Source organism: Rhinolophus ferrumequinum, chromosome 9 (assembly GCF_004115265.2).
Source record: "Rhinolophus ferrumequinum isolate MPI-CBG mRhiFer1 chromosome 9, mRhiFer1_v1.p, whole genome shotgun sequence".
Lineage (NCBI taxonomy): Eukaryota > Metazoa > Chordata > Mammalia > Chiroptera > Rhinolophidae > Rhinolophus > Rhinolophus ferrumequinum.
In genome coordinates this window covers 13,822,931-13,842,697 of record NC_046292.1, presented here as the reverse complement: position 1 = coordinate 13,842,697, position 19,767 = coordinate 13,822,931, and the positions used below count along the sequence as shown (strand labels likewise).

The 19,767-nt window shown below is 50.0% G+C and overlaps 3 protein-coding genes across 4 annotated transcripts; all 3 read left to right on the top strand.

Annotated features, from left to right (window-relative positions):
* The first annotated feature begins 470 nt into the window (after nt 1-470).
* LOC117027156 (thioredoxin-like) lies at nt 471-1,081 on the top strand. Its single transcript, XM_033114556.1, has one exon. It carries the CDS (start codon nt 574-576, stop codon nt 889-891), a length of 318 nt encoding a protein of 105 aa, XP_032970447.1. The 5' UTR covers nt 471-573; the 3' UTR covers nt 892-1,081.
* A 1,171-nt stretch (nt 1,082-2,252) lies between these two features.
* Nucleotides 2,253-8,908, top strand: MUL1 (mitochondrial E3 ubiquitin protein ligase 1). 2 transcript variants are annotated; one of them, XM_033114552.1, is made up of 5 exons: nt 2,253-2,375; nt 2,467-2,600; nt 5,985-6,072; nt 6,487-6,607; nt 7,786-8,908. In XM_033114552.1, exons 2-5 carry the CDS (start codon nt 2,481-2,483, stop codon nt 8,513-8,515), a joined length of 1,059 nt encoding a protein of 352 aa, XP_032970443.1. In that variant the 5' UTR covers nt 2,253-2,375; nt 2,467-2,480; the 3' UTR covers nt 8,516-8,908. The 2 variants fall into 2 exon arrangements, with proteins under 2 accessions (XP_032970443.1, XP_032970444.1); XM_033114553.1 differs by having other exon boundaries at nt 2,336-2,380.
* An 8,689-nt stretch (nt 8,909-17,597) lies between these two features.
* On the top strand, nt 17,598-19,716 carry LOC117027636 (SH3 domain-binding protein 1-like). Its single transcript, XM_033115582.1, has 2 exons — nt 17,598-17,739; nt 19,090-19,716. The coding sequence occupies exons 1-2, from the start codon at nt 17,614-17,616 to the stop codon at nt 19,633-19,635; spliced, it is 672 nt and encodes a 223-aa protein (XP_032971473.1). The 5' UTR covers nt 17,598-17,613; the 3' UTR covers nt 19,636-19,716.
* Nucleotides 19,717-19,767: the final 51 nt, after the last annotated feature.

Sequence of the window (19,767 nt, the reverse complement as noted above, 5' to 3'; positions counted from 1 at the left end):
ACAATATTATCAGCTTTTTATAAGCTCTTTTAGAAATATGCAAACATACATATTCTTCTCCCTTCTTTTTAAAATAAATGGGTTCATCCCCAGTTTTGCAGTTTCACTTCACTATGCTCATTCATATACACATATTTTAAAAATGTATGTAACCAATTCACAACTGATAACATGTAGGTTGTTTTCATTCTTTTGTTATTAAAAGCAATGCTACAGTGAATAGTCTTGTAAATTTGTCATGTTCACATGTGTGAGTGTTTATGTAGGAAGAATTTCTAAAGGTGGAATTGCTAGGTTAATGGGTGTGGGCACTTTTAATCTTGATCAGCATTGCCTAATTGTTCTTCATAAAGAGTGTCCAATTTTATACCCACAAGCAATATATATGAGTCTGTGTCCCCACAGCTTTGCCAACACAACGTGTTATCAAACTTTTTGACAAGTTCCATTAAAAAAATTAAAGATACGTTGCTATAAAGGGAAGGTGGGCTGTGAGCACTTGAAGCTTAGTACCGCCCTTTGCATCCACTTTCATCGCTTCTTGCTGTCGTTCGTCAGACCTCAGCCGCCAAAATGGTGAAGCAGATCGAGAGCAAGTTGGCTTTTGAGGAAGCCTTGGGCAGTGCAGGAAATCAGCTCATAGTCGTTGACTTCTCAGCCACGTGGTGTGGGCCTTGCAAAATGATCAAGCCGTTCTTTCATTCCCTGTCTGAAAAGTATTCCAATGTCGTGTTCCTTGAAGTAGATGTGGATGACTGTCAGGATGTTGCTTCAGAGTGTGAAGTCAAATGCATGCCAACCTTCCAATTTTTTAAAAATGGACAAAAGGTGGGTGAATTTTCTGGAGCTAATAAGGAAAAACTTGAATCCACCATCAATGTATTAATCTAATTATGTTTTCTGAAAACATAACCAGTCATTGGCTCTTTAAAACTTGTAATTTTTTTTTATTTACAAAAGAAAAAATCAAGTAGAAAATTACGTTCAATTGCCATCCAATTATACATGAGAATAAAATATTAATTCTACTGTTTTTAAAACTGTCTGGTGTCTTTGAATAGCTTTTGAAATAAATGAAAAGTGGCCATTAAAAAAAAATTAAAGATAGATCTCATTTTAAGTGTGTGTGTATGTGTGTGTGTGTGTGTGTGTGTTACAAATTCCTGATCATCCCTTGGATTGAAAATCAGCAAAGATATCTGGCGGTGTTGACAATCTGATGATTCTAACCCCACGTTCATAGAAAGTAATTCTTGTTTGATTCCAATCATATTTAAGGAATGAGGTTGAAAAATGTCAGGGTAGCCACCTGCTTTAATAAAGAGATTTTACTTTTTGGGAGCAGTTTTAGTTTTGTTTTTACTTTTTTAATGTAATGACATTTTTTATGAATAATAAATTCAACAATTAATAGTTTATATAATATTACATTCTGCAGGCAGTTGGTTAAATGCTTATTAATTTCAGTGGGAGCAATTTAGTTTTTAAATGCATTTTACATACATTGGTTTGAGCCAATGGGTACATTCCTGTATTTTCAAGAATTTAAAGCATAACCTGTAGGAGACATCTCGATGAATACATGCTTTGCAAGTAGATGTTTTAGATAAGATTTTGGGTATCTCTTGATTATTTTAGGAAGGAGATCACTATAGAAATCAGAAAACAGCCTCTGAAGTCAGCTCTATAGCCGCGCTGTGGCGATTAAATGGGATGATGTCTGTGAAGCTTTTTGTCACAGTATCTGACACATAATAGGCATTCAATGAATGTAGCTGTAATTATTAATAAGCAATATGTTGTTATGTGTAGTGATGGTAAATTAAGGGGCTACTTTGGTGATATAATCTGCTCTCTTGGAGGTAAGGGCTCTGGAGTCCGGTAAATTCCTCTCTACCACTCATTGGCAGTGACTAACCTCTCTGGCCTCAGTTTTCTCATCTGTAAAGTGGAAGAATAAAATCCAAGTCTCAAGGTTTGCCCTGAAGCTTAAATGTGTAATACTCCTAAGTACTTACTACACATGAATTCTCTTCTTTCCTCCCAGTCTAATGAAGGAGACATCGAACAACCCATCAAGCAACACAATAACGCCAGGAAATCAGCGGGAGTGAGATCAGGAGGACGAGGGCCAGCCAATTACCGGCCCGTGCGCCTCGCATTGAAGGCGAAAGGATCAAGGAAGGAGAGAGGACCCACCGCTCATCTCAGTTCAGCTCCTGCCTGACACCCAACTCGGGAGGCCCCGCCCCTAGGGAGGCCGCAGAAGCGCGGCGATCACCCTGGCAACACCGCCTTCCGGTCTGCTCTTTCCCCGCCCTCACTTCCGGTTCGGCCGTCTGCGTCATCGCCTGGAGACCCGCTGTGGATTTCCGGTAAGGTCCGTCTCCGGGTGCGGTCCCAGGTGACGGGAGGTGCGGAGCGGGGGTCGCAGGCCCTGACGTCGGCGTTGCCTCGTGCACGCAGGGTTCGGCTCAGCCATGGAGAGCGGAGGGCGGCCCTCGCTGGGCCAGTTCATCCTCCTGGGCACCAGCTCCGTCGTCACCGCCTTCCTGTACTCCGTGTATCGGCAGAAGGCCCAGGTCGTCCGAGAGCTCAAGGTCAGTGCTGGAGCGGACTTGGCCTCAGCCGGGTGGTCACTACCCCTGGTGACGGGGAGCCCAGGGTTCTCCTTTGGGCCACTACACTGTCGAAAACGATCCAAAAGAGGAAACAGGTTCCGAGAGGGTGTCACCCAGCCAACAAATGGAGGAACTAGGATCAGAATTCAGGTCTCGTGATAACTGCTTCACGGTTCCTTTTCTCCTCAGTCCCTCCCATTACTCAGAATGAATTTTGACCTCATTACTTTATTCGACAAATATTTGTTGAACACCTGCTATGCTCCGGGCACTGGGGATATGGCATGAGTAGAACAGACTGTAAAGTCCCTGCGTTCATGGAGAGTGCGTTCTCCTGCGCCCTGACAGTCAATGAACGAGGAAATCACATGGTGTGAGAGGTGGGGAGAAATACTAGAGTCATGCAGGGAGGAGAGAAATGGAATGCCGGAGAAAGAGAGGGTTGTTGTTTTAAATCAGGTGACATTTGAACAGAGCCCAGGAGGAGACGAGGGAGACTGCAGATGTCTCGGGGAAGTGCATTTCAGACAGAGGGAACAGCACCTGCAGAAACCCCAGACTTGATCCATTTGCATAGCTACTCAGCTCCTTGCTTCTACAGACTCTTCCTTGTTTCATACTTTAGTTATTTTGAAAATAAGACTTCTTGAGCTCCACTTTATGGCTTACATAAGACATTCTCATCTTGTTATTTTTTTCTTCACAGTAATTTTTTGAGGTAGCGAAAATGACAATTATCTCCGGGTGGCAAATCAAGAAATTGAGACTCAGGGGAAAGATCTTACAGTTCAATGAGGGTAAACTTAGATCTTTTGATTCCACGTGTAGGATTTTTTTTTTCTGATTGACCACATTGTGAATGCGTTATTGTGAATGTTTGGCCTCATTAGGTTAGAGACAGGGTCTTATTTATCTTTCTTCATTCCTTTTAGGTTCTAACCCGGTGTTTGAAGAGTGGTAGATAAAGATACTCAATAAATATTTGTGGATTTGTTTTGGCTGAAATTTCACAGTACAACGGTTAGGACTTACTTGGACGTGTATTTCAAAGATGGATTCCTAAACCTACTAACTAACTTCATTATCAGATTGTTTTCAGTAAGGGCTTTAGAAACCAATGTGTGAAATCCCTGCTGTGAGGGAAATTTTGGAATCTGCCTGGAATGAAGCAAGTTACCAAGCAGTTTGTGGTGCGAATGGCATCCTAGTGAGATTCCAGCTGTCCACTTGTTCACCTAATTAAATCACCAAGTAACTCCTGAAGTGATTGGCTATGAGTGTAACTGATATTTCACTTTCTGACTCTGAAACTCACTAGAAATTAACTTGGCATAAAGTTGGCTGGATGTGGGAGTCTTTGAAGCAGTGAACTCGCCAGGACCCATTTTTGAGTGATCTTAAAAGCGTTGCCAATTAGTTCCTAAATGGGGATGAAATGGCCCCTTCCCGGAAAAAGAGTTGGGACTCCTAATATTTTAGCTTCTATTTTCTTGATCAGATCATAGAACTTCCAGAGTCGGGTTTGTGTCTTATCCTTGTGTACTTATTGCATGCCTACTATGTGCCAGCCCCTGGGATAGGTTCTTTCACACCTTAGTGTTCATTTAATCCACATGAAAATTCTGTGAGACTGCTATCTCCATCTTTTACAGTTGTTTTTTTTTTGGGGGGGAAGGGGAACAGGGCTTTATTGGAGGACACTGTGTACTTCCAGGACTTTTTTCCAAGTCAAGTTGTTGTCCTTTCAGTCTTAGTTGTGGAGGGCGCAGCTCAGCTCCAGGTCCAGTTGCCATTGCTAGTTGCAGGTGACGCAGCCTACCATCCCTTGCGGGAGTTGAACCGGCAACCTTGTGGTTGAGAGCCCACTGGCCCATGTGGGAATCGAACCGGCAGCCTTCGGAGTTAGGAGCATGGAGCTCTAACCACCTGAGCCACTGGGCCGGCCCCCTTCTTTTACTGTTTTGGAAGCTGAGACTAAGATAAATTAAGTTGCTCAAAGTCACAGTAAATGCATTCGAGCTTGATTCAACGCCTGGGTTTTCTGATCATGTTCCTCCTTCCGCCTTTTAAGAAACTTCTAACTGGCCAGCATGTGGTGGACACATTACCAGCTATGTGACCTGCGGCAACTCATTTCATCTCTCAGCTTCAGTTTCCTTCTCCCCGATTGGGGATAAGAATGTCTACTGTACATTCAATAGATTCGTGCATTTAAAGTGCTTAGCGTAGTGCCTGGTCTATAGTATATCTAAGTGTTTATTTAGTAATTTACTCAACAAATACATATTTAGTGCCTGCTACGCGTCAGGCACCATTCTTGGTACTAAGGGGACAGCAGTGAACAAGACAAACAGTCCTAGCTCTCCTAGAGTTTAGGAGCCCAGTGGAGGGAGACGGGATAATAAAACAAGTAAGCAAACTGTGTCAGTTGTTATTGCTGTTACTTTTTGCCGTCTTCTTAGTGTAAGTGTTTATTGATCTTGCTCCTGTTCTAAGGTTGGAGTGACCTTAAGATGCACCCAGTACCTCCTCCCGCCTGTAGAGGTTGCTTCTCTGGCATCCTTAAGATTTGTGGATGGGAATACCTGGAAAGTGGGAATTACCCTTCATTCATCCCTGAATCCCCAGCACTCAGCACTGTGCCTGGCACACACATGCTCAGGAAATTTCATTAATTTTCTCTTATTTTTTGAAGCAGCAGTAACAGGCGTGGTTGGTTCCCAGGCACAGCAGGTTGGAAACTGAATTGGAGGGGATGGGAGAACTAGGGGTTGTTAGAGAAAGGTAGCAGCAGAAGTCGCCTTGCTCACTTGATTATGAGAGGGAAGAAAGGCAAACTGAAAGTAGAATAGTGTTTGGCACCTTGCCCTATAAGGCAAAGGTACCCCTTTATGATAATGTGCGATTCAGAGCATGAATTGAAAGGCATGTGATAACAATACCTGCCATTGCTCCAGCACTTAACCATGTACTAGTCACTCATTTAGGTGTTTTCCATATATAAGCCCTTTGGATGCATGGTTCTGTATTGTCAAGAAGAGATTAAATTATGTTCCGTCTATGATATGCACATTGATTTATACTTTTCATAAAAAAGGTTGAAAAGGAGTGTTTCCACTGGACGGCGAGTGTACATGGCACCACATTTTGCAGGTGGCACAGAGGGAGGCGCTGCCCCATCCGTTTATAGGTTAAAACTTCTGGGACACAGCTTTGCAATCTGATTCTCTCATAGTCCCCTTCTGTCTGATTTCCTCATTCTCTCAATGTGAAAAAGTAAATAGTCTTTTCCTTTTTTGCCCTTTAAGTTTGATTGAATCTGTCAGTGTTCAATAGCCAATTCAATATATTCTTTGCATTTAGGGAGCTAAAAAAATCCACTTGGGTGAAGACTTGAAGAGTATTCTTTCAGAAGCTCCAGGAAAATGTGTGCCTTATGCTGTTATTGAAGGTATGTTTATTTACTGGTAAAATGAAAAGCAACTTCCTCTTCTAAAAGTTTTATAAAGAACTTCTTGGCTGGTGTCAAGGGCCTTTTGTAGCCGTGGGGTAGTGGTCCAGAACCTTGGGCTGTGGGGTCAGAAAGACCTTGATTATTGCTGTGTGATCTTGGGGAAATTACCCAACCTTCCTGAACCTCTATTGCCCCATCTCTAAAATAATTTCTGCCTTGTCCTGTTGTTGTAAAACTGACATGATGTGATTGATCCATGTAGTGCTTAGGGGAGTGCCCATAAAATATACCTGATGGTAATAACATTTTCATCATTTTAATTAATGGTGAAACGAACAACAAAATTGAAACTACCTTAAAAGAAAGGACAGAACAGTGCTTCAGAAAACAGAATAATTTGTTTCTGTGTAGGAGCTGTTCGATCTGTTAAGGAAACACTTAACAGCCAATTTGTGGAACACTGTAAAGGGGTGATTCAGCGGCTGACACTTCAGGAGCACAAGATGGTATGGAATCGAACAACCCACCTTTGGTACGTAGCCTCTCTCCACCGGCCAAAACCCTGACAGTTGGTCAGTTCCAAGGCTGGTGTCCTGGGTACTGTTTCCATGTTTTCAGTTTCTCCCGAGATGGGTGTGGACCAGTTTCTTAATGCTGATGATGTTCTTGTGTGTGGTCTGAGGACCTCTCACATCAGGTGGGTTCCAGAACTACCGAACCAGAATTTCCAGGACAGGGGCCCCAGAATCTGTTCACATGCCCTCTACAGGTTGCGAACCACTGATGTGTGGCATGGATTAATGATTTCGATATTTATTAAAGCAATTTTGTGCCAGTAGATGGAATACCGTTTTTCCAAGTGATCCTAGTGGGTTTTGGGTTTGCATTTTTATTTTATTTTTCATTGTGCTGAGAACACTTCACATGAGATCTACCCTTTGGAAGAATGTTAAGTGCAGTGGTACAGTACGTTTACCACAGGCCGAGTTGTTGTACAGCGCATCTCTAGACTTTGTTCACCTTGTGTAAGTGAAACTTGATACCCATTGAATAGCAGCTCTCATTTTCTTCTCCCCCGTAGACCCTGGCAAGCACCCTTCCGCTCTCCATTTCTATGAGTTTGACTGTTTTAGATTCTTCATATAAGTGGCATATTTGTCCTCTGTGAGTGGCTTAGTTTGCTTAGCATAGTGTCTTCCAGGTTTATCCACGTGGTCACATATGTCAGGATTTCCTTTTTTGTGGCCGAATACTAATCCAGTGTACGCGTGTGTCCACATGTGTATCACGTTTCTTTATTCATCTGTTGGTGGACACTTAGGTTGTTTCCATGTCTTGGCCGTGGTGGATAATTCTGCACTGAATGTGGGAGTGCAGCTCGCCCTGTAAGATCCCTCAGCTTAATACCCGGGAGTGGGGTTGTTGGATCATACGGTCGTTCTATTTTTAATTTGTTAAGGAATCGGTTATTTATTCTAAAGCAGCCGAAATAAACAGTAGCAGTGACCGATGACTGTCCTTGTTGCCCACTGATACCGCCTGGGAACCTAACAAATGGAGGCACGTGGATAATAGTGATTTCTGTTGTGCTCTGCCCGTTCCTTCAGACTTGATCCCGTCCTCCGGGCATTTACGCGACCCCCTCATCCCCGCCTGGCCGTGAGGTGTCTGCTGTCCTTTATTTTATCCTGAGTTGTCTTATTGTTTTAGGAATGACTGTTCCAAGGTCATTCACCAGAGGACCAACACGGTGCCCTTTGACCTGGTGCCCCACGAGGATGGCGTGGCTGTGGCCGTGCGAGTGCTCAAGCCCCTGGACTCCCTGGATCTGGGCCTGGAGACCGTGTACGAGAAGTTCCACCCCTCGGTCCAGTCCTTCACGGACGTCATCGGCCACTACATCAGCGGAGAGCGGCCCAAAGGTATCCAGGAGACTGAGGAGATGCTGAAGGTTGGGGCTACCCTCACCGGGGTGGGTGAGCTGGTCCTGGACAACAACTCCATCCGCCTGCAGCCCCCCAAGCAGGGCATGCAGTATTATCTGAGCAGCCAGGACTTTGACAGCCTGCTGCAGAGGCAGGAGTCGAGCGTCCGATTCTGGAAAATCCTGACACTGGTGTTTGGCTTTGCTGCTTGTGCTGCCCTCTTCTTCATCCTCCGAAAGCAGTATCTGCAGTGGCAGGAGCGACTGCGCCTCCAGCAGATGGAGAAGGAGTTCCAGGAGCACGAGGCCGAGCTGCTGAGCCGAGCCAAGCCTGAGGACAGGGAGAGTCTGAAGAGCACCTGTGTCGTGTGTCTCGGCAACTTCAGGTCTTGCGTCTTCCTGGAGTGTGGGCATGTCTGCTCCTGCACCGAGTGCTACCGCGCTTTGCCGGAGCCCAAGCGGTGCCCCATCTGCAGGCAGGAGATCAGCCGGGTGGTTCCCCTGTACAATAGCTAACGGTCCGGAAGCCCCCACAGCTACGCTTGAGAGGAACCTCCCCCTCTTCAGGGGATTTTATCTGGAGGCCTTTGGAACAGCAGCGGGTCCCTCCAGGTACGGACAGAGGCAGGTGGGGGAACTGTCCAGATCCCACACCTCTGACAATAGGATGTTGCCTTTCCAACCTGAGAGGGGACCCTTTCCACTTTCCAGCACAGCCTGAGAATCAGAGCCCCACCTTGGGGGTGTGGCCTGGCTTCCCTTCCCAGGAACCCGAGGCCAATGTGTGTGACTGAGAACCTCGTTGTTTAAGCGCCAAAGCCAGTCATCTGCAGCCCTTCTGTTCCTGTCTTCTGGTCCTTCCTGGTGCACTGTTCAGCCTTGAGTGACTCAGCCGGAGGGGAGGCAAGTGTGGTGTATGCCTCACAGAGCTGCCTCTGAAGAGACTCTGTCCTAGTCTTTCTTCCTTTTGCTTACACCCCAGGAAAAAGTTGTCGGGCTGGACATGTCACTTGTGTCCCTTTCCCCCTTACCCGCTTGCCTGCTAAATGTGTACATGGGTATGTCAGGACAAAGGAAAGTGACATCCAGCATCTATCTGCCTTTTACCTAAAAGAATAGAACTCTGATCAGCAGAACGAAGAGCGGACACTTGAAGGACAGTTCGAATGGTGGTCAATTCAGCGGTGATGAAGACGGCAGCTTGGCTGCAGCCCGCCTGGTATCTCCACTGACCTAAAGCGGGGGCCAGCAGAGCACGCCTCCCGCCCTAATTTGGAACTCCTGAGAGGCTGAAGGGCGGATCCGGTTTTCCCTGCCTGAGCTGAGCTGTCAAGGGCTCCCCTTCCACCGGAAGCAATAAGGACACTCCTGCCCCTGCCTCCTGGCTGTCTCAGCTGCTCTCCAAGGCTCTCACCAAGGGAAAGGGCCCCGCATCCTGAGCACAGAGCCTTTTCTAAGCTCCCCTCCCCCACTGCAGAGTGAACATCCCATGGGTGTATCGCATCGTCCCTTGGTACCATTCACCCCTCACTTCTGCTCGAGTTTGTGAGTGTAAGAGAAGTGGGGGGACCTCGCTTGCCACCTCTGAGTCATCAAAGGTCATGTGTACAGCTCTTTCTTACCTCCCTTCCCTGGCTTTGGACATGCATCTCCCGATCCTCCTTTGTGCGGGGGAGGTGGGGGTGCTCTCAGGGGCTCACACCAGTGCTATGCAGTGTCCAGCGTGGGCAGCACAAATTAAACACATTGTAACCCAGTGTTCGCTTTGTCAGTGCGAGTTCATTGCTCAGGCTGAGGATCCCGGGATGGAATTGAATCCCACCGTGACACAGAGAACTGGAGACCTTGAGGCCTGTGTGTGTGTTCTCTTCTTCAGTCGGATCTGGGGCTCCCACAGACGGTGCACAGCTCGGTGGTCCTGGGGTCTGGGGGCGGAGCCAGCCTGAGAGAGGGCTGTCCCGGAGGGCAGCGTCAGTCACGCCTGGCTTCGCTGAGAGGCATCTCTGTAGGAGTCTGTGCTGACATCCTGAGTGGCAGCGAGAGAAAGGGACAGGGTGGGGTGTTGAGGGACAGCAGGGGAGGAGACTAACACTTACCAAGCTTATACTAGCATGTGCTCTTTTGAACTTCAATTTCAAAGTGAGTCAATCCTCACAGAACCCCCGAAGGCTCTCAAGGTATCTGCATTTTATAGAAGAGGAAAGCCCAGCGGGGAAGCCTACTGGGCTGAGGGCACACTGCTAGTGAGTGGCCGGTCCGAAGTTAAACTTCAGCTTGTTTCTGAGGCTCCCAGGGGACCTGCTCATCAGCGGTGGGACTGACTAATTCCCTCACTGCTCATCCCCACGAGATACCTGTGCCCCAAGTTGCTAGAGGGGGGCCGCTGTGGAGCAATGCGTAGAAGTGGTGAGAACCCACTATGGCAGGGCTGAGTCCTGGCCAGTGACGTGTTAAGACCCCTTTGGGGGTGGGGCAGGGTGAGGGTGGCCGATGGGAATGACCTTTGAGTGCCTTGAAAGCACCTGCCCCTTTTTCCTCGTCCTTTCCGCAGTTCTTTTGTAAGAGGGTCCAGGTTTTAGTAGAGGATGGATGGATTGCCTGTGGTGGCGGGCAGTCACGTGGGAATCTCTCCGAGTTCAGCCATTGGCACAGATTTCCTGAGTGAAGCTGATCAAAGCGATTGAAGAGAAGGGGAGGCAGCTTGCCCTACCAGAGCCCAACTCAAATCCTGGGCAGACTGATTGTTCCGTCTCCAGAGTTCCTGCAAACAGTTGCGGGGGATACAGGAGCAACCCACTGTCCCTGCCTCAGGACGTGATGGCTGGTTTGGAACACGGACACCTGTACGCAGGTTCTAGATTTGAGGTCCAGGCTCGGAGACTCATTCACTTGCGGCAGCTCCCACCTTCCATTTTAGGAGCCTCACCTCCAGGAGGGTTGAAGGGGGCCGGAACTGATATGTGGGGCCCAGGCTGGGGGTGGGGTGTGACAGGGAGATGAAGGAGAAAGTTAGTGCTGAACGGACCTTGGCATTATTGTGAATTTTAGTCCTTTGCCAAGTCAACCCGTGTGCTCGGTCACCTTAGTGCTAGGCCCACAGCATTAGGCAGGAATAACTGCTCCTGGTGTTCCGAATGAATGTGCTAGCTACTTTATATGCATGAATGCTTGGGGTCCTACAAAGGGGATGTCGTCCCCCCCTTACAAGTGAGAAAAGGGGGCTCAGTGCGGTTGCATTTTTCCTACAGCCACACATCAGCATCACGAGCCAGGTGATGTTAGGTTCTTTACAGGCATCGTTTCTGCAAGGCTGATGGCAGGCAACAGGGGAGACCGTAGTTCCCCTTTTTTATAGGTGATGTGATTTGCTCAAGGCTACCAAGGTCTGGCCGTAAAGCCTCCACCTGTAGCCGTTTATCACATGGAGCCGGAGAAGCTAGGAAGGGATGTGTTACAGACACTGCTTTTTCAAGCTAGTCAGCACGCTGAGTCACCAGTGACACCCTGGTTCTATATACTGTCGGTTGAGGCTTTGAGGTTCCCCAGCTTATCCTGGGGGAGCAGGAGCTGGAAGGTGGGACTTTGGAATCCTAATTCATTCAGAGTTATGATGGAAAATTCAAGAAGCAAACAACAGTGTGGAAAAATTTAAAAAGCAAACAACGCGACCAACTCGGTCAGTTTGACACACTTTCCGACCGGGGTCCTAGGCGTGCAAGACTCCAGCTGGGCGAAGGCTCTGATGCTGGTGGATCCCACAGGACCTCGGGAACACGCAAAGGAAGTTTGGTATCATTGACGGGCATTTATTCCTCTAACAAACATTTGCTAAATTATTCCTGTGCCTGGAGATGCAAAAATGAGTAAGACGGTTTCTGCATCCACAGGGTTCAGGGTCTTTGAGTGCATCCCATGGAACAGGTGTGGTGACCCAGCTGTTGGTAATATTTGTGGTCCACACAATACTGGAGCTGGCAGGGGCTTTTGAGACTGGCCTGGTTAGAGCAGATTCCCCGACCATTCGAAAGAAACCAACCAAGGGCAGTGGGTCATTGCTGAAGGGGACCGCACAGAGAACACATACTCCACAGAGCCTAGAGCGCTCTGCTTAAAACACCAACCTGACCATGTCCCTCTGCTTAAAGCCTTTCCCTAGGTTCCCCATCACCTCCAGGACCAAGCCCTGGCTCCTCCATGGCATATGGAGCCTGTGTGACCCGGCCCGGGCCACCTCTCCAAGCCTCTGCGTCCTTCTCTGTCTCACACATGTGGCTCCAGCAACACAAGGACCCTGTTGAGGGTCCTTAAACTGCCATGCTGTCCCCTGTCTCTGAGCCTTTGCTCATGCTGCTTCCTGCCTGTGGGATCCCGGTTCTTTCTTCACTCTGCTAACATCTCCTTACCTTTTAAAACTCAGCTGTAGGTGTCTCCTCCCGAAAACCTTTCCTGAACCTTCCCACCTAGGCTGGGTTAGGTGCCCGCCCCTGAGATTCCAATTCCTGCTCTTCATGTTGCCCACATCTTGGGCAGGAACTGTATCTTACTTCTTCTCCAGGACAATTTGGAGGTTGTCATTATACATTAATTGGAGCTAACGTTAGGGCTTGCTCTTTGCTCGCTACTCACTAAGTGTTGCGCATGACTGATGTCCTGTCATCCTCAGCCTGAGGTCTGTATTTGTAGTCTTACTTTAGAGAAAAGGAAATCAAGGCCCAGGGAGGTCAAGCACATGACAGAGACAGGTTTAAGCCCAGGCAGTCTGACTCCAGAGCCCAGGCTCTTCACCATTGAGTGTACATGGAATGAGTGAGTAAACTAGTGAATGAAATAGAGGTGGGGCAAGCAATCCTGGAAGGCTGCCTGTGGGAGTTGCCTTTTGGACCAGAGATGAGGCCCGTGGCAGGGCGGACTTCTCAGGGCCTAAGGCCAAGGGGAGTGGATTGTGCAAGAGAAACCTCATGCCTAGTGACGTCACCAGAGCTTTGAGGACTCAACATAGGAAAGTTGAGGACAACGTCTTCACGTGGTGGCAAGTGGTCTGGACAGGGAGCCCAAAGGCTGGCTTTCTCTCTGGTCCTGGCTCCATTACTATGTGATCTTAATGGAGTGATTTAATCACTCTGGGCCTCAGTTCTGTCTATAAAAGGAGCAATTTGGATGAGAAGCTTTCCAAGGCTCCATTCAGCTCTGACGTTTTGTGTGTTCATGAGAAAACGAGTGGATGAGGGACCAGAGAGGGCAGTTTGGAGGCCCTCTTCAGAGCTGCGAGTCCGAGAGATGAGATGTGGACCCTCTTCAGGCTAGCTGTGTGCCACAGCCTCAGGACCCTGTTCCCAGAAAGCCAGCGAAGTCAGCACATTCTCTCTAATTAGATAGTGTTAACTTATCAATTTCGGATAAGCTTTCCTGTGTGATGTCCTGAATCGCTCCCTGGAGTACTCATTAGTCACTTCCCCTGCAGCTGCCTTATTGTTTCCCACATGGCAGCCCAGGGACCTGGCACTTCCCTTCCCCAAGCACGGGGCACGTGAGGCTGAGCCAGCGACGCATTGGTCAGAGGGGCCGATCAGGCCTGGGTGAGGGCCTGCCGGGTGGAATAACATGCCTCTCAGCGCTTGCCCCTGACCTCTGACCCGGCCGGAGCCATTCCCTGAAGTCAGGTGGCTCAAATCCAGATTCCTCCGGGATTGAGCCATGCCTCTGGGGGGTCACAGCTGAATGCAACAAGCACTTCTTAAGCGCCTAGTGTGCCAAGCACCTTGGATCTGTAATCTGAGTGTTCTCCAGATTACACTCAGTGGGAAGAGGGCACAAATGAGGTCATACTAATATTATTGTCCAAATTGCCAAAACTGCAGGCCTCCTACCCCCTCAGTCTTCCCTAATATTTAAGGCGCTTCACAGGGTGGGGCCATATACATGCTTGCAATAAATTGGCTCATAATCTTTGTTTCTTCCTACTCCCTCCCCACCCCACCTCACTCCACCGCAGCACTGGTGATGCGATCCCTCGTAACGCTGCATTCTCTACTATGACCTCTAGGTGGCGCTGTGCCCCTATGGTTGAGTCAGGCTGGAGGACTTGGAGGAGAAACTGAGGTTGTGCTTCCAAAGGCCTGTGCAATTTTCTCTTCCCTGAGGGATGCGGAACAGGGCTCAGAGGCCTGATAGCAGAGTCTGAGGAGGACCCTCGGCTGCTCATCCCAGCTGGGCAGAGCCTGTAAAGGGGGGAAGCAGGAAGCAGGAATGTTTTCTCCTGTTCCTTTCTCTACCCCACTCACCAGGAAGATGGGTGCAGATGTGAAAGTTTTGAGAAACCCAGAAAATAGAGGGGGGAAAAATCCCACATTTCTCCCCCTATAATTTTCCAGGCATTCACATCTTTAAATATACTAACCATGATTTCTTTCAACAAAAACGGGATATGCATAATGCATCACATGTTCTTAAAATACCCAAATGACTTCACACTGGTAAAGGGTGCTTAAAAAAACTGTATGGCATAGATTTTGCTTTTCTCCCCAGAAGCTTTTTCTCAGTGGAGAAATCCTGCCTCCCCCAGCCTGGCCTGCTTTCCTTGTTCTCATCTCTTTCGTCCTGTCTTGGCCTTTTGCTCTCTCTCCTATGTGCCAAGCAACTTGGTCCCTTCTCTGCTGCCTCTTGGAAGAGACAGAACTGTCACCTGCTTTCCTCGGCAGTTCTTTTTCTTGTCTGCCCTGTGTGTCTCTGGCCTCTGAGTGTGTGAAAAGAGTTTCTTCCTCTGCATGTGGATCTGTCTTCCTCTCCGAAGCTATTCTATCTGCTCTATTTCTGTGAGTCTGTCTCTCCTCACATCTTTCTCACCTGTGCCTGGTGCCTACCCTACCAGGTCGGATTGCCCTCTTCCCCATCCCCTGCTTAGCCTAGGGCCTGGCAGGGGAGGGTGGGGAGGGCCTCTGTGAGCATGCAGTGGCTGCTTCTCACTCGTCTCCCCTTGCTATTACAGAGACAGCTCCTTTGCTGGAAAGAAGAGGCCCTTCTGTCCATCCCTGCAAGTCCTGGAGGGCTTTGGACGGTGGGCCTCACTGCATGGAGCTGTCCCCTGCCCTTATCTTGTGGATGCAATTAGCACCACATCTGAGCCTCACAATATCCTTTTGAAATTGATCCAGTTATCCCCATTTTATAGCTGAGAAGAATTCTGGCTCTGAGAGTGAAGTGCCAGCCTCCAGATCACAAGGAGTGGAGCTGGGGTTGAACTTGGGCCTTCGGATTTCCCTTCATTTCATTTGCCCTCCATCAGGTCCAGTGAACAGAGCACTAAGCTGGCTGTTGGGAGACCTGGGGGCTCGGTTCTGGCTCTCTCTAGTTGGGCAGCTCATCTTCTTCATCTGGGACTCACTTTCCCCCACTGTACAATGGGAAAGTACCCCTTCTCTGCCCTGCCAACCTCACAGGCTTACCGTGGACATCGAATGACATCACATGTGTGGGATGAGAGTACCATCACGTGGGAACGGAAGGGTCCAGAGCCGTGCACGGTCCCCTTGGTGGAGACTGGCTCAGCAGTTAGTAGACACATTCGTCTGCTCAGGGGTGAGCCCCTGCACGTCTGACCCCAGGTTTGGGGGACAGTCGGGTTGAGGGCCTCCTCAATTGGTTCTGCTGCCTCTGGGCTTAAGGTATAAGAAGCCCTTCTGTTGTCACAGGGCACTGGTGGGAACTGTCATTTGTAGGATCTAGTCCTGCATTCTTTATCTGAACCTTTGGGGTTCAGAGATCCATGGAAATTGTACACGCAATTTTCTGTGTCTAGGAAGAAAAGAATTCATCTCTTTCATCAGATTCCCAAAGGGGGCCGTGGACTGCAAGACGTTGGGACTTTTTTTATCTACACTCTCAGTTTCTGTGGGTAAACCAAATGCAGAGATTAGAAGAGGATTGTCCTTGGTTTCCTGCCTCTCAGGTGTCCTCAGGGAGGCAGTGTCACCCAACAGTTGAGAGCTCAGCCTCAGTCAGTTAACACGCTTTCTCTCACTGCGTGTGTTTGTACATATGTGTTGTGTTGTGGGGACGGGGGTGGAGGCCCCCCTTCAAGACTGGTGGGGAATTGGCTGCATCTAGGTTCCAATCACTGGGATGACGGGGGGGGGGAATGGGGGGTAGGATGGGTTTTTATCCAGCCTGGGCTCAGCATGGTGGTCCCCGAGTGGCAGGCCACTTAGCCTCTTTGGAGGTGACCAGCTGGCCCCTGACGCAGCACCCCACCCTGGCCTTCCCTGCTGACCACGGGGGTTGCAGCCAGCGCTGACAAGGCTCAGCATACCCAGGGCTCCACCTCAGTGGGATCCTGGTGCTGAGCTGCCAGCTGGTGCCCGCACCAGGGCTGAGGTATCCAACAGCCACATTCTTCTCGTAGTTTCTGAGGCGGCTGCCTGTGCCTCACTTTCCCCATCTGGATAGGAGCAGGGGGAGAAGGGAACAAAGGGAGCTAATGTGTGCTCAGTACACAGCAGGGCCTCGCATATACAGATTTTTGACCCTAGAATGTCCGTGCAGGAAGGGCCCATGGAGATAGGCCAGTCCTGCGGTTTTCAGTTCTACAAAGTTCCAAGGTTAGGTCAGGGAGCTTTCAGGAGAAGTTTGAGGGGGAAGGCCCCCACCTTTGCCTCAAGCTGGTCTTAACTAGATTTGGGAGACCTGGTTGACTTTGCAGCTGAAAAAAAAAGGATTTTTCTCTAAGTTTCCCAATTTATGATGTAGAGTCGGAGGCCTAGAGGAGAGAATTAGTTTATTCAAGGCCACAAAGAGAGTCAATAGTTAATAGTAATGAGACCATTTATTTCAGACTTAATCTATGTGTCAGCGTATAACGCATGCATGTTCTTCCCCAGAACAAACCGCCAAATAGGAACAATTATTATCCCGATCTGACAGATGAGGAGACCAAGGAACAAAGGTGAAATGAGGACAGAGTTAGGAAACAACAGGGTAGGGACTTGAAGGGGAAGGCTGGCCCGTTCTCCCTGGACTAGGGCACTAGACGGTGTACTGCCAGGCCGCCTGCTTTCACTCCTGCCACACTCCGTCCATCCTCCGTCTGGACCTGGCCTCTTCAACACAGCCCTGGGCTTCTGAGCCAGCCCCCTTTGCCTTCCCCAACGGAAGGCAGGAATGGGGCCCCAGGACGGGGCTGCATCCAGGTGTAGGGGTCTAGGATGAAGGGGTGCCCTACTGAAGGCTGGAAGAAACGGAGGAATGAGTGAGGCCTCTGTAAAGGAGCCTGTTGGGAGTGGGAGTGGTGGAGGGATGTCGTACGGGTCCATGCTTTGCCTTGTAGAACTTCCGTGTGAACTTGGAGACATCACACTCAAACTTCAGGTACTTGTTCTATAAAATGGGCCCGACCATCCCACTCTCGCTGCTTCTGAATGGAAGCCTCTAAGGAGGCAATAGCCACGGAAATGCTTTTCTAACTGTAAAGTGCCATGTGCCCGGGAGGGGTGTGTGGTTCGGTAAGGGGGTGTGTACTGAGTTGGGAAGGTGTGGCACTGCCACCTTTAACCTTTCTGGAACAAGGCAAGGTAAACGTAAAAACAGACGGGGTGTAAAACCTGGCTTCTCTTCCTGCTCTCATGGGCTGTGTGTGCAGGGATTCATCAGCCCCTCTGTGCCTTTCTGCTTACGTTCTGTACAGTGGGACTGTGGTAGGCACTCAGTGTGTAAACTGCTTCATAACTCAGCCGCAAGGAAGGAGCCAGGTGAGTACAAGATGAGTGGGTCCCAGCCCTGCATGCTGTCACCACTGTGGGGGTTTCCCCTACAGGGACCTGGAATCCCAGCTGGGGAGAGTGGCTTCTCCTGGCTCCATCACTAGCCTGTGACCTTGGCAAGCCACTTACCCTTTTCCTGCTACATCAGTTAAACAGGGATGCAACATCTTCTCTTTCTACCTCAAAAGGTATTTATTTTGAGAAGCAAGGTCAATAATGGATGTAAAAATGTTTTTGTTTTTTTTGTGTGTGTGGGGGGTGGGAATAGAAACCTGGTGCTAACCTCAAAGCAGACATGGAAAGGAAAGCCTTAATGAATGGAGACAGGCAGCTTGCAGAGTGAAGCAAGGGGAGGCTGGAGACTTGCTGCTTCTGCATTAACAAGCTGTGGGATTGGGGGCAAACCCCTGACCCTCTCTGGGCTTCAGTGTCCCCATTTGTAAATGAGAGATTAGACTGGGTCGTCTCTAAGGATTCCCCTAGCTCTGCTGGCTCTGAAATGGGAATGAAGGAAGTGCTATTGTTCTTTCTCACTCACTTCTAAGTCATTTCTCAAATGTTTAGTGCACATCCACTCTCAGCCAGGCACCGGTAGCAGATGTTGTTTTGTTTTCATAACAGTCCTTTGAGGTGCACAGGCCGCTAGTCACAAACACCACTTGATAGCTGAAATTATGAAAGTTCAGAGAGGGGACGTGACTTGCCCAAAGTCACACAGCTAGCAAATGGGCTTGAATCCCTGGCCTGCATCCAAAGTTCACGTTCATTCTACCTGCTACAGGGCCTCTGTCTCCAGTTTCTCAGCCCCTTTCTTCCCCTTTACCCCCACGGTACCTGGTCTGGAGGCCTGGTGACCCTTTTACACGGTTTTGGGAGGGGAATGGGCTGGCTTCTCTCAGGCAGCCGCTCCAGCAGCTAACCCCCCTTTCCCCTCCAGTCCCCCACCTACCCAGAATTTTAGAATTAAGGGGAGAGTGAACCTGATGGTACTCCTTCACTGTTGATGGAGCCCCTTGCAAGGCAGCACGTCGAGCCAGTTGAGACCACACCGGGGCAATCTAGACGAGTTTCCCAACCTCGCCTTCAGCAGGAAGCCTGACGTTGGGATGGCTGCCCCTTTCCGTGGTTAGGCTGGCACTTCTGAGCGAAGGTAGTCTCTAGGGGGAGAGCAGGTGCTGTTGGCTCCGGGCAAGGATAACAAGCTGTCCTCATGCACCATGTCCCCTCGGGTTGCCGTCTGCTGGGCAGATGCGCCTCCCAGGCCTCTGGGCTGCCCCCGTCTCCCTTCTGGGATTCGGGAGCTCGCTCCTCCGCTCAGAAGCCACAGTCTTTCCCCAGGGCTCCTCGCTGTTGCTGAAAGGGAGGTCCCCGAGGGCAGAGGGCTGCAGACCCGGGACGTCCCCAGCGGAGGCAGAGGACGCTGAGAGCCAGGCATCCCAGGCGAGCCCCGCGTCGAGTCTCGCCCCTGTCCTCCGGAAGGCAGGGCTGCCCCTTCCCTCCCCCACTCCGCCTCAGCCCCCAAGCCCCGCGGGATCCCGAGAACCGGGCCTTCCGGGGCGAACGGAGTGGGGGAGGGAGACTGTGAGGCCCAAGAAGCTGGGCCCCGAGACTCCAAAGTGGGGCGCAAGTGTGGTGGGGAAGGGGCTCCCTGGTTTGACGCTGGCAGGAGAGGCCGTGTCCTCGGGTCACCCTGGTGCCCTCCGACCTTTTGCCCCAGCATCTGGCCTCCAAGGAGACCGACTTCCATCTGTCCTTCCCCGCTTGTGCTTCGTCGGCCCGCTCCCCCTCCCGCTCCCGGAACCCCCACTCTCCCCAGCTCCCCGCGGGAGGCAGAGCAGGCGAGTCCGGAGCGAAGCCGCCGCGCACCGGCTCGGGACCGGGTAAACACCCGGAGGGAGGTCGGGGGGGGGGCGGAGGAAGGAGGCGCCCGGAGGCCGCCGGGCCGAGGCGGGGCTCGCGGGGGCCCCTCCGCGCGGGCGGGACGGCGGGTGCTGGGGGCGGGGGCAGGAAGCGAGC

Bases quoted from the DNA above. Each gene is read 5' to 3' on its own strand.
- LOC117027156 (XM_033114556.1), top strand. From the start codon at position 574: ATGGTGAAGCAGATCGAGAGCAAGTTGGCTTTTGAGGAAGCCTTGGGC.
- MUL1 (XM_033114552.1), top strand. From the start codon at position 2,481: ATGGAGAGCGGAGGGCGGCCCTCGCTGGGCCAGTTCATCCTCCTGGGC. The intron at 6,073-6,486 runs GTATGTTTATTT...GTTTCTGTGTAG, and splicing joins GCCTTATGCTGTTATTGAAG to GAGCTGTTCGATCTGTTAAG. The intron at 6,608-7,785 runs GTACGTAGCCTC...TTATTGTTTTAG, and splicing joins AATCGAACAACCCACCTTTG to GAATGACTGTTCCAAGGTCA.
- LOC117027636 (XM_033115582.1), top strand. From the start codon at position 17,614: ATGGGCTGTGTGTGCAGGGATTCATCAGCCCCTCTGTGCCTTTCTGCT. The intron at 17,740-19,089 runs GTGAGTACAAGA...GTCTTTCCCCAG, and splicing joins AGCCGCAAGGAAGGAGCCAG to GGCTCCTCGCTGTTGCTGAA.